This window comes from Madurella fahalii (assembly GCF_045866475.1).
Source record: "Madurella fahalii IFM 68171 DNA, scaffold_3, whole genome shotgun sequence".
Lineage (NCBI taxonomy): Eukaryota > Fungi > Ascomycota > Sordariomycetes > Sordariales > Madurella > Madurella fahalii.
In genome coordinates, this window is record NW_027263973.1 from 2,852,761 (window position 1) to 2,865,446 (window position 12,686).

The 12,686-nt window shown below is 57.9% G+C and overlaps 6 protein-coding genes across 6 annotated transcripts; 3 read left to right on the top strand and 3 right to left on the bottom strand.

The window, feature by feature from the left end:
- Positions 1–771: 771 nt before the first annotated feature.
- Positions 772–3,118, top strand: AMO1 (peroxisomal copper amine oxidase; the record flags this gene model as incomplete). Its single annotated transcript, XM_071061728.1, has 4 exons — positions 772–1,077; positions 1,143–1,708; positions 1,776–2,578; positions 2,679–3,118. The coding sequence occupies 4 exons, from the start codon at positions 772–774 to the stop codon at positions 3,116–3,118; spliced, it is 2,115 nt and encodes a 704-aa protein (XP_070917829.1).
- Positions 3,119–3,690: 572 nt separating this feature from the next.
- MFIFM68171_06309 (uncharacterized protein) lies at positions 3,691–4,584 on the top strand (the record flags this gene model as incomplete). The annotated part of the gene is made up of 2 exons (XM_071061729.1): positions 3,691–4,220; positions 4,296–4,584. The coding sequence occupies 2 exons, from the start codon at positions 3,691–3,693 to the stop codon at positions 4,582–4,584; spliced, it is 819 nt and encodes a 272-aa protein (XP_070917830.1).
- A 454-nt stretch (positions 4,585–5,038) lies between these two features.
- On the bottom strand, positions 5,039–5,973 carry MFIFM68171_06310 (uncharacterized protein; the record flags this gene model as incomplete). Its single annotated transcript, XM_071061730.1, has 8 exons — positions 5,039–5,117; positions 5,177–5,255; positions 5,317–5,382; positions 5,459–5,573; positions 5,632–5,706; positions 5,754–5,769; positions 5,836–5,876; positions 5,935–5,973. The coding sequence occupies 8 exons, from the start codon at positions 5,971–5,973 to the stop codon at positions 5,039–5,041; spliced, it is 510 nt and encodes a 169-aa protein (XP_070917831.1).
- Positions 5,974–6,447: 474 nt separating this feature from the next.
- On the top strand, positions 6,448–8,023 carry TFB2 (RNA polymerase II transcription factor B 52 kDa subunit; the record flags this gene model as incomplete). Its single annotated transcript, XM_071061731.1, has 2 exons — positions 6,448–6,577; positions 6,642–8,023. The coding sequence occupies 2 exons, from the start codon at positions 6,448–6,450 to the stop codon at positions 8,021–8,023; spliced, it is 1,512 nt and encodes a 503-aa protein (XP_070917832.1).
- A 514-nt stretch (positions 8,024–8,537) lies between these two features.
- Positions 8,538–10,028, bottom strand: MFIFM68171_06312 (uncharacterized protein; the record flags this gene model as incomplete). Its single annotated transcript, XM_071061732.1, has 1 exon — positions 8,538–10,028. One exon carries the CDS (start codon positions 10,026–10,028, stop codon positions 8,538–8,540), a length of 1,491 nt encoding a protein of 496 aa, XP_070917833.1.
- Positions 10,029–11,267: 1,239 nt separating this feature from the next.
- On the bottom strand, positions 11,268–12,416 carry MFIFM68171_06313 (uncharacterized protein; the record flags this gene model as incomplete). Its single annotated transcript, XM_071061733.1, has 1 exon — positions 11,268–12,416. One exon carries the CDS (start codon positions 12,414–12,416, stop codon positions 11,268–11,270), a length of 1,149 nt encoding a protein of 382 aa, XP_070917834.1.
- Positions 12,417–12,686: the final 270 nt, after the last annotated feature.

Sequence of the window (12,686 nt, forward strand, 5' to 3'; positions counted from 1 at the left end):
GGCCTTGCTTGAGGTACGCAGTTGAAAGGGACATGGCTCTGGGGAATGTCACCTTACCCTATGCGCACAACTCAAGCTGGGGAAAACGCTGAATGGAGATAGCGTCTCCTCACTCTAGCAGGTAGTTGGCGAGGCAATCCCATGCAATCCTGAGTTCTTGGGCCAAGCCCTGCAACCCGAAACCTAGGTAACTACCCACCTACTAGGTAGAGACAGCTCGAAACGAACCAAGACAGACGCCATTCCCCGTCTCCCCAAACCAGACAAAGCCCTACATGCCCCCCCGAAAGGAAGCTCGGCATTCCCACCCAGCGAACGGCCGTTTCCCCATCGGAAGAGCACTTGAAGTCGGATAGTGGTTTGTCAATCTCCTGACGACCAGATTCAAACCCGACGTCGATAAGGACTCTTATCTGCATTCTCGACGCCTGCTACGTACACGTACTGCATTTAGTTAAGCATTTGGTGGGGTGAAGCGTGAACTCGACCTTATCAGGACAACCGCAGCTGCTCGACAAATGAGCGTCCATAATCCTTATCGATCTCGCGGATAAAGGCGGGCAGGACGGGGATGATGATATCCCGAATCAGGACGAGGTCAAGGGTAGCGAGGTGAGAGTCCGAGACATAAAGGAAGCATTTGGCTGCGTCGTGGAGACAGAATGTCGATATTGGGTGGTGATCGCCATCATCGCAGCGCAACGCCAAATCGTTTTCTTGTTTGGCCAGCCAGCCATATCTCTGTTTGGACGACACCCCCTTTCCACAACAATGATGCGATCCGCCGTCGCTGATCCCCCCCATCCCTTCGATCCTCTAACCCTTCCCGAGATTGAAGCGGCCACCGCAATCGTCCGGAAGGCCCACGGCGACGTCTTTTTCAATGTTATCACCCTGCAGGAGCCGCGCAAGGCCGAGATGACGGCATGGCTCGCCGAACCCGATGCTGCGCCCCGGCCGAAGCGTGTCGCCGACGTAGTGGTCATTGTGCCGGGCGGCAAAGTATACGACGGGCTTGTGGACCTGACCGATGTCAAGATCACGAAATGGGAGCTTCTCGACGGGGAGCAGCCAATTGTATAATTATTCCTCTTCGCCCGGCCGACGGTAGACGGAGAAGTTGCTAACAAAGAGGCTCGTAGATCACCATGGAAGAGCTCCAGCTGGTTGAACACATCGTCCGCAAAGACCCCAAGGTTATTGAACAATGCGTCATCAGCGGCATTTCCCCCGAGGACATGGGCAAAGTGTACTGCGACCCATGGACGATCGGGTACGACGAGAGGTTTGGCAGCGGAGTGCGGCTGCAGCAGGCGCTCATGTACTATCGCCCTGAGATAGACAGCTGCCAGTACCAGTATCCGCTCGACTTCTGCCCCATCTATGATGCCGACAAGGGTGAGATCATTGCCATCGATATCCCCAAGGTGCGTCGCCCGCTCAGCAAGGCGCCGCCCATGGACTATCACCCATCTGCTGTGGAGAAGAGGGGCGGATATCGTAGCGATCTGAAGCCCATCAACATCACGCAGCCCGAGGGCGTGTCGTTCAGGATGAAAGGGAGGGAGATTGAGTGGCAGAATTGGAGCTTCCACATCGGCTTCAACTACCGAGAGGGTATTGTGTTGAACAACATTGCCTTCAACGACAAGGGGACCATCCGGCCCATCTTCTACAGACTGTCCTTGGCCGAGATGGTGGTGCCTTAGTAGGTCAAACCCCAAGAATCTCAGCCGCCAGAAGAAGATGTACGTACCTGACGGCAAAACCACCAGTGGCAACCCCGAGTATCCGCACCACCGCAAGCACGCGCTCGACTCAGGCGAGTACGGCGCCGGCTACATGACCAACAGCTTGTCCCTCGGGTGTGATTGTAAGGGCTCGATCCACTACCTCGACGCCCACTTCCCCACGCGGGATGGCGGCCTACGAACCATCAAGAACGCCATATGCATTCATGAAGAGGATGCGGGCATCCTCTTCAAGCACAGCGACTTCCGTGATGACTCGGTCATCGTGACGCGGTCCCGCAAGCTCGTCATCCAACAGATCTTCACCGCCGCCAACTACGAGTATGCCATGGCGTGGGTCTTCCATCAGGACGGCACCATCCAGCCCGAGATCAAGTTGACGGGCATCCTCAACACGTACGCCATGAGCCCCGACGAGGACACGCTCGGCTGGGGCACCCAAGTGTACCCGGGCGTCAACGCGCACAACCACCAGCACCTCTTTTGTCTGCGCATCGACGCCAACGTCGACGGGCCCAACAACACCGTCTTCATGTCGGACGCTGTGGCAAGCGACGCCCCGGTGGGCAGCCCCGAGAACCCGTACGGCAACGCTTTTTCCAACAAGCGCACCAAGCTGGCGAACACGCGCGAGGCCATGACCGACTACAACAGCGCCACGTCGCGCACGTGGGAAATCGCCAACCCCAACAAGCTGAACCCCTTCAGTAAGAAACCCGTCAGCTACAAGCTCGTCAGCAGGGAGGTGCCGGGGCTCTTACCCAAACCAAACTCCCTCGTGTGGAAACGGGCCCCCTTCGCCCGCCACGCGGTACACGTCACAAAGTGTAAGTAATCAGTCCCTTCCCCCCATTCCCCTCGCTTCCCATTCGCATCCTCCATCTAACAGGTCGCCCCTCCCTCCTCCGCGGCGACGACGCTTCCCAGACCGCGACGACCAACTCCACCCGGCCGGCCGGCACGTGCCGCAGACGTCGGGCGACAAGCCCGTGGGGCTGGCGGCGTGGGTTGCGGGCGGCGGCGACGGCGACGGCGACGGCAATGGTGACGGCGATGGTGACGGCAGCGAGTCGGTCGACAACACTGACATTGTGGTCTGGCACACCTTCGGCCTGACCCACTTCCCCTCGCCCGAGGACTTCCCCGTCATGCCGGCCGAGCCCGTCACGCTCCTGCTGCGGCCGCGCCACTTCTTCGCCGGGAACCCCGTGCTGGACGTGCCGCCTTCGTTTGTGCGCACCTCGAGCCAGGTGGCCAGGGGGGAGGACGGTGTAGCGGTGGTTGGGGACGGGGTCAGTCGGTTGGCTTTTGGCGGGGCGTGCTGTGGCCGGAAGGACAAGGACGGGGATGGGTGTGGGTGTTGTTAGGGAGGTTGGGTTTGGATGGGGCCCGAGGTTTGAACTCGGATTCCATTGCTTGTTTGGATTGCCCGGGATGATTACCTGGTAAGGAGGTAATGGTAAGCTACCTTGGACGAGTCTGTTTTCAGCCGAGATCTGGGACTGCTACGGCTGATCGGGTGCTGGCGTACTTTCTTTTGCGTCGTCCTCTTTCCTGACAATGTGCAATGTGAATCGCATTTACAGGCCCCGCCCACCAGGCAGCTGCACTTCAGAACAGGAAGGGGCGGGCTCCTTCTTCTACAGTGTCCCGGGTTTGCTAAGACTTCCCGGGACAGAAAGGCTCCCCCATGACACGAGTCAAAGAAAGCATGTTGGGCAAGCCCGGAACGGCCATGGGAGTCGAGGAAGTGGCGCGCCTGACAACGCCCACGGCTCTCAACTTGAAGTGCGCATGCATTCCCGGATCGCTTCAAGTTCCTCGCCGCCCGAATCAAGCTCTCGCGAATCGGAGCTTTGCTTCCTGTACGGACTGACCGCTTTTCATTCTTGATTCTGTTGAACTTTCTTCCAAGCAGCTCTTGCAAAACATCGTCACCATGAAGTTCACCACCACTCTGATTGCCGCCATCCTCGGCGCCATCCACATCCATACTCTTCCTACCGACACTCCCCCGGCCGGGGCTCTGTCTGCCGGCCTACCCATCCCCGTCCCCCCTATCCCAAGGCCGCCTAGTATTCCCAGCCCACCTCGCTGGGGCTCTCCTGGTCAATTTCCTTCCGGCCGAGGTCCGCCTGGATACGTCCACGGGTGCCGCCAACTCGGCCCAGGCCGCCCTCCTTGCGCCGGGCTAGGTTTCAGCCCCGAGCCGCCCCGCATCCCTGGCACGACCGACTACAGGCATTGGGCCGGCGGTCTCCTGACTGGACCGGGGTACAAGAGCGTCACTGGAACCATCACGGTCCCTCGGGCGAGGTGCCGTCCCAGCCGCTGCGAGGCCGGGAGCATCGGCTCGGCATGGCTGCGTCTCGACCGCGAGGCGTATGGCGGGCGTCTGTACCCGGATGGCATCCTGTACGCGGGCGTGGGGATGTGCATTAACAGCGGCTTGCCGTCGTACGTGGCGTGGTACGTTATCTCCCCGCCAACCCCTTTCGTCCGCCACTTTGGCGGCCCATGTTCCATCTGACGTCTTTTGGGCAGGGTCAGAGGAGCCACTTTGGAAGCCTGGGCTGTGCTGCACGGCGTGTACGAAGGCGACACCATCATCCTGACGCTGGAGGCAACCCCGTACTACCGCGCCTCTGCCACCTTCACGACCCCAAACGCGTGTTATGTTGCTACGGTGTATCCGCGACCAGGCGGAAACGGCACCTTTCCGAACCCCGGACGACCGGGCGCCGGCCCTGGGAGGCCGGGCGGTTTGTTTCCACCGGGTCCGGGCTTCAAGGGCGGGTACGAGCATGACGATGAAGACCATGATGATCATTGATTGGTAAAAAGCTGAGCATTGGCCGAGCAGCGATGGGAAGCGTTAGCTACAAAGATGCCCAAAGGTGACGACAGAAAAGATGTGCAAACGGGCTAAATCCTGTAATAATAGCGTCAGCACTTGCGTTATTCCATTTGAAACTCATTGGTGGCTTCGTAACAGTAGTGTTCATCTCGTTCATTTCTTTCTCTTGTCGGCGTCACACTGATGGTCCATGCCCGTCGGGATGCCATTTTGCTGCCCACCTAAAGTAACAAAAAGCGCTGTATGATGTTCTGTAGCGTATAATGATACTATAATTTGTCAACTTCACTGACAATGGGTGCAAAAGCCCTTCCATGAACGACAGGAGGGAGCGCTTTAGGAGTATCGCGTAACCCACGCTACCCAAGCCTGCCAATGCATTCTATATACAGGCAGAATCTATACCGGAATGAGCCGCGACTCGTGGTTATTAATCCACCTCGTCGGCTATGGCGGCCCCTTCCGGGGCAGTATACGGCGGACTCGCACCCCAAGCTTGCATTACGAATCTAGGACGATGTCATGGTCAGCACGGTAGTTAGGCTGGATCTCCATAGGCCGGACTCACTTGGTATGGCTACCCCTGGCAGCCAGCTCGCCCTTCTGATTTCTGAAAGTAACGGTCGTGTAGGCAAGCGTCTTGCCGACTGTTCGGCCGGTAGTGTTAGTCCTATTTCGCCCTTCGAGAAAAGAGGAAAGCTTGCGTACTCTTGTCGCAGACGGCAGTGGCCTGGATTTTCTCTCCGACCTTGCCGCCACCGCTGAGGTACGTGACTGCAGACGCGAGAGAGTGGGTTAGTGCACCTGACGGCTTTGTGAAGTGCCCGAATGGTCATGGGAAAAACCATACCGTTTAAGTCTGTAGAAACGCCAGTTGCGTAAAGGCCCATGGAAGCGACGGCGAGGGAGCCACCAAGGTCGACCATGCTTGCTATAGTGCCGCCATGAAGAATTTTCAAGCGGTTCTGGAGATGGGATGTCAATGGCATGGCATAGACGCGGGTTAAAATGGAGAAGGCGTACGGTATGGTCCTTTGTGATGTGCAGTTCAAAATCGACTTTGCCTTCTGTAGCGTTGGTGATGCGCAGCTGGAGGTCCTGGAGTGAGCACGGGAGATGACTTGAGGAGAGGGATGGTGGTTTACATGGGACCCAAAGAGCCTGTATGATGGGTCCATGTCAGCTGCTGGTCGACATCGGATGAACAGAGCTAGGCAAGCTATTTACCGTGGTTCTAGACCAGACTCGGCCATGAAGGATTTCAGTACCTGGCGAAACATTTAACTCTCGGCTTGGCTTATCCCTTTCTTCTATATAGAGACATACAGATCGAACAAATCTCGCCGGCGGCAGCTTCGTTGCCATTTTTGCGGCTACTGGTGATGGTAATGGAACCTGGAACGGTTTTGAATTGGTTCAAGTTGATGTTTCCCCCCCTGAAGACGGAGAGTGGGACAGTATGTCGTGCACACTACGGCACAGGACCCACCCATCGGACCCTACGTGTACTGTGACATCGCCCCGAATCCGGAATTGCTTAGCCGAACAAGGCGCTTGGGCCCCTTGTCGCTCGCCCTGCCTGCGCGGACCCATCCGATGAGGCTCAATAAATCGAACTCTTGCAACGGACGGCGGGCGGCCAGCCAGAGCCGCAAGACTGGGGCAACGCCACCAGAACCTTAACTTTGCCGAGACAAGGACGCTTCGGCAGAAACCAACAGTCGCCCACATCATCGCCGTTGGCTACATTACAGCGCACCGCAATTGGCGCGGCGACTGCGACGGCGATAATGCCAAATCACACGACCGACTTCTGCTGCGCAAAGCGAGCCAAGCAAAATGTCGGTCGCGCCACAGTCATATCAGCTCTCCGACTACCTGGAGAAGCTGCCCGGGACGACCTTTAGGAAGCTTTACCAGCAGCCGTCGACCGCGTTTGCCATCTTCCGCCGCATGCTCCCCCCACTCGGTAAATGCTCGTTTTTGTCAAAGTTTTTGATTTATCATGCTTACGCAATCTGCAATCTGCGCAGCCAAGGTCTTTGTCCAGGCCCTCCTCTACATGCCCTCGCCGCTACTGCTCTCCGAACTCGATGTATGGGTGCGTGCCGAGGGCAAGATGCAGCGCGACCGCGCCCTGTCGATACTTCGATCCCTCCACATCGTCCAGATCACCCCGCCGGGGAAAGATAAACCACAAGAGATACAGCTCACCACCAACTTCAGGAACAGCCTCCGTCTAGCGCTCGAAGGCGGCGGGACACACAACAGCTTTGGCGTGCCGAGCACACTGCCCGTTGACCCTCGAATCGACATCGCCCATCTCGACAATTACGCGCGCAAGAAGTGGGAAGATATTCTACACTACGTCGTCAACAGCGTCCCGGTGCACGGCGATGGGGGGGGAGGGGGCTCCGGCGCGGGACCCAAGGCCAGCGTGAAGGACCTGCTGCTTGCAGGCCGCCTGGTGGAGCGAAGGCACGACACAAGAGGCGGAGTCGGGATCACACAGGCAGGCTTCACCTTCCTGTTGCAGGAGGCCAACGCGCAGGTCTGGACCCTGCTTCTGCTCTGGCTCGAAGCGGCCGACCATTCCAAGGCGCAAGGGGGCGCCGAGTCCAAGCCCGACAGCATCGACATGCTCTCTTTCCTCTTCATGCTCGCCTCGCTCGAGCTCGGCCGCGCCTACGACACAGACGCGCTGACCGAGACGCGGCGCAACATGCTGCCGGCGCTGGTCGATTTCGGCCTCATCTACATCCCGCGCGAGGACACGCGGCAGTACTTCCCCACGCGCCTGGCCACGACGCTGACGAGCGGGGCGTCGGCGCTGCGGTCCGTCTCGTCGGGCTTCGCGGCCGCCACGGCCAACACGGCGGGGGACGCGTCGAGCGTCGGGACGACGGCCGCCGAGGCGGCCAACATCAAGGGCTCGGTCATCATCGAGACCAACTACCGCCTGTACGCGTACACGTCGTCGCCGCTGCAGATCGCCGTGCTCGCCCTCTTCACCCAGCTCAACATGCGCTTCGCCGGCATGGTGACGGGCCGCCTCACGCGCGACTCGATCCGCCGCGCCATCGGCTTCGGCATCACGGCAGACCAGATCATCAGCTACCTGGCGGCGCACGCCCACGAGCAGATGGTACGGGCCGCGGCCGCGCTGGGGAGGCCCGTGCTGCCGCCGACCGTGGTGGACCAGATCCGGCTGTGGCAGCTCGAGAACGAGCGGATGCGGACGACGCCCGGCTTCCTGTTCAAGGACTTTGACTCACCCGACGAGTACGCGGCGCTGTGCGCCTATGCCGAGGAGATCGGCGTGCTGGTGTGGCGGAGCGACAGGAGGCGGATGTTTTTTGCGAGCAAGATTGAGCAGTTGAGGGACTATTTGAAGAGTCGGAAGAAGGCAGAATGATTGCGGGAGGAGAGGCTGAGTTGCTTGCTTCCGAGTTCAGGACAGAGAACTGTGAGACAAGTGATATTGCGCATTTTATGGAGTTGGTGAGCTATTATCTAAAGGAACGGCGGTCCAGGGCGATAGACGGCGAAAAGCGCTCCGAGAAGAGTGTGAGATCATGGCTTGGTCTCTATCAAGGATTGGCTGTCATTGCTGGTGGGTGTCTTAAGTATTACATGTGACGCTCTGTGCTTCAAATAGAGGTGCCAATGCAACAACAGCCCCCTACCGCAACCGAAAAGGCGAATAGAAACAATGTTAATCATCCTCGCTTCCGCCCACGACATGTCCCGGAGTCCATACAGCCGTGGTATCAGATGTAAACTACACTCCATAACCGGATCGTAGCAAACCACCAGAACAAACCCCAGCACATCCACTATCATCCTCTCCTATTGCGTCTCTATCCCCACCTTCATACACACCAAACATTAGGCCATACCCCTCTCCCTCTCCGCGCTCACACAATCTTTTACACCCCCCCAACAGATGAAGAAAAAGAAGACGAAGGGGAAGCCAACGAAAGAGTAGATGACCTCAAAGAAGGCCCAAGCCCTCCCGTACCAGCAAGACTCCTCCTCAGTCGCCGCACCAGCGCCGTCCCGTGTCCCCTAATCCCGCCGTCCCTCTCTCCTCTTCCTCTTCTTCCTCGATCACCATTTCCCCCATCCCATGCATCATCCCCATCCTCTCTCTCACGAATCCGCACCAAGAGCCGCTCTCGCGCCTGACCATGCCCCTCAAAGACGACCAAATCATCCATCCTCGCCCCTTTTGGAAGCAGCGATGAGTCGCGTTCCTTGCGCGCATGTAGCACCTGCCAGGCCGCGAATGACTCGCGCGCCTCGTCTGTGACGCACAGGCTCGCAAGATGAGTCAGAGCGCGGCGAACAACGACTGCGTCGTCTGCACGGGCGACGGTGAGGTCTCTTTGCTCTCTTCTTTCTTGTTTGTCTTTGGAGTTGGGATTGTGGGCTGCAGTAGTGGTGCTGGTGGTGGCCATGGTGTCGTAGCGTCTGTAGCGGTAACGGTTGGGGATATGGATGGCGATGCCGGGGCGCATGCCCGGGGGATTGGCGGTGGTGGTGGTGGTGGTTCTAGCCGTCGCAGGTGGTGGAAGGCCGGCTTTCGGTTCGTAGTAGGGGGCCATGTATGCTGCCGTCTGCAGGATGGCTCCGCTACTAGCGGACTGTGGGATGCGGCTAGTGTATGAAGTGACCCGGTTCGTGTGGTCTCTAATGGTGCTGAGAAGGGAGAGACTGTCGTGGCTGTCGAGACTAGTTCTCCGGATGAGTCGCTTCACGGCAGAGGCACGAGGATCGTGCAAGGAGCCGTCCGCGTGCGCCTCTATGAGAAGGGTCAGAGTCTCTGGCTCTAGAAGCTCATTACGAAATCTGTCTTGGAGTGATGCGAACCGGCCGGTCCAGTATTGTGCTGGCATTGCTGTCGTGACCAGCCGGGGGTCGTCAAGGACTGTCGTCAGCCGTGGGAAAGATGAGGATTTGGTTGCTGATAAAAGGCTGTTCTGACCTTCGGACGGGTCGCGTTCGCGCGGTTTCCGTGTCAGTCGTAGGAATGGCCCGCGGGTGGTCCCCTGGGCGGGAGTGGCAATACCCGAACCGGAAGACTCCCCGCTCACATTGCGGGCCCTGTTGGTCCTCTGGCTCGTGAGGGAGCCTCGGGAGAAAGACTGAGAAATACTGGAGAAAACGCTAACCGTCCGGGACTTAGGAATCCCGCATTGCGGCCCGGCGGTGACGATACTTGCTGGTTTGTAGCCATATTCATGACCAGTGAGACTAGTAAAAGGAAGATACACCGCTTGACCGTTCGTATCAGTCGAAATATTAGATGGCAGTGAGCCGATATGCGTCATTGGGGTGGTGGCCTTGCTCGCTCGGGATGTTGAGGTGGAATTTCGCCGTCCTGCCGAAGGAGCCTGTTGCGTCGGAGCACTCTCCATTCGTGGAAAGCGGCCTCAGCAAGGAAAATGATCCAGAGGACAACCTTCAGGAAGAGGTTAATTCCCGTAAAAAAAAGTAACCGAAAGATTAGGCCAGCGAAGACAAGCCAGAGTTTTGCTAGTTCTACCAGAATCCCGTAGTTGACGTAGACTGCGTTGAGAGATGAGTGGATCAAGGCGACTGCGACGCGAATCGTGCACCGCAAGATTTCACCTAAGACGGCAACCAAATCGGTTGGAAGGCTAGGAACAGTTCGCGACTCTGCGGCCCTGTCGTTTGTACCTTGTTGTCGATGACTCTCGGTAGCCTCTTTAGACACGACAACCCCGGCGATAGGTTGGGGCTGGATACGCTGGCTCGAAGCCAGACTGCTCATGGCGAGTTAGAAAGAAATGCCGGATTTGTTGTCAAGGTTTGTAGATACGGCAAGTGTCACAGCAGCTGGGAGAGGCTGAGGGATTAAAAGTGAAGCTAAGGTGGCCGCCGATGACAAAAAGTCCGCCGGGTTCTTCTTGGGGGATTTTTTTGGGGGGGGGGGGGGTTGGTTTGGTTTCTTGGATAACACACCTTCCTCAAGATGCCTGGCAATACCGGTCAACTTTCAATATCTGGGAGCGGGAACCGACAATGCAAGGCAGTAACCATCAGTATCGGTCCGGGCCGAATGGCGGTGGTAGGAAGGTGCAGTTGGCGATGTTCGTGATGTTCGTTGGGAGAGGGGCAAGTGCTCAGGTAGAGCAATTGATGCAGGTAATTGACAGGCTGGGAATGAGTAGCCGAGAGATGAGTGGACAAAATATAAGGAAAAAAGAAAAAAGAAAGAAAGAAAGCAAGAAACGAAAGAGCATCAATGATGGAAGGTAAATTACGGCGGAGCGGAACGTCGTTGTGCCCGCGGTAACGGTTCGAGGAAGTGACTCGAAGTACAACGTTTTCCACCACAACACCTACACGCACTTGCTGTGTACATGCTCAAGTCAACACGGTTAGTCCCTCTGCTCCATGTAAGAGTAAGTTAGAAGTGTAATGTACTTGATCGTCATGATAAGCAACGTGTGCCCGAATCAACGCCCACGCCTATGCTACGCCTGAACGGAGCAAGTACGCCCTCCTCTACCGTCACACACCTAGTTCAATGCACTCCCGTCCCAGACCTAATGCTCCTGCTACCTCCCACAAATGTGCAAGATGATGCAACCGTTGTCGTAATAACAATCTCACCCGGCTCAAGACTACGTCTAGAGCATCGCGTTGCCATTTCGCGGCGCCGGATCCGACTCCCACCCGTCAATCTTAAATCTAAACGTCTCATCTCCGGACCCTCTCGGGATGGGGTTTCCATTGGGATCCCAGAGAGCGCGCTCCGTGTACGTAACGTTGCCGTCCCAGTCCACAAGGATGACCGTCTGCCGTTGCGTTCCGTAGAGCCCCGTCTGGAACCCGTTTGGCTGATCACCCGGCCGTGCAACGGTCGTGAGGGCCTCGGCGGCGGGGGAATTGTGTCCCTTCTCCTTCACGTGACTCCGGTGTTGCGCTTCGCTCATCTCCTTCTGGTGCTCCTCGCCGCCAAATGCTGGGATAAAGATGGAGTCCTTCAGCAGGGCGATGCCTTCCTCCAGGTCGATGGTATGATCGGATGGGAAGTTGTCCACATCCAAGATGTTGAAGAGCGAGTCTACGAGATCCTTCTCCGTGCTCTCGCTGCCTGATGTGGCGGCGGCGGCATCGTTTAGCATATTGATGCCGTCGCGGATCTTAGGCCATACCGAGGCGCTGTTCTCGGCACTCGGTTCGAGGTAGGTGGCATTGCTCAGACCATAGGCGGCGCCGCGCTGCCCACAAATCCAGGGAACTTGGCCGACGTGGTCACAGCGATTCGAGATGATAGCCAAAGGTTCGACATTCCTCTCCCCCTTCACCTTGCGCAGCTTGCCGCAGATCAGCGAGAAGCCGCCAACCCCCTTGACGCCGCCGTCCTCCAGCATGCGATGCACAAACTGCGCCGTCGGCTCGGCTGGGTCAGCGCGCAGCCAGGCCGTCACCATGCCGCCACGGCTGCGCTTGGCGTGCACCGGATGCGCAGCATCGTGGGTATCCAACTCGCGGTAGTTGGTCAGTACGGCAAAGTTGCCGCCCTTGGTTATGCCTAGCCACGTTCCTTGCTCGGCCCGTTGCAGGTCCCGGCTTGAGAGGACATGGATATCACCGGGCTGGTCGGTTGTCCTAAGCCCGTTCGGTCCTTTTGCCGACCCGTTAGTGGCGTGCGACTCTGGCGTGGCAGTCCACCAGTGCGGTCTGCTGGTCGGCCGGAGAATGTACTCGTCTCGGTTGTCGAGCACGATCAGTGCATACTTGGGGTGCGCCGTCGTAACGAGGACGATGCACATGGCTGCTATTTGGTGTGCTTGCTTGCGTAAAGAGGCTGTTGTGTGGCGTCGTGTTCCGTCAATCACAGACAAGAAAGTTTTGGCGCGTTCGGCTGCGGATTGGTTTCACTGGTCCTGAATTGCCGAAAATTCTGCTGGTCCCGAAGGGTTGGTAAGACAGCCCTACACCCCAGTTCGACATGGGCGTTCGACTTTATATCCGCCCCAAAGCTGAAGCCATTGGGCTGCAGGTTCGGGCCGCTCGAGAATCGAAAGGTGCGGGTTCCAAGA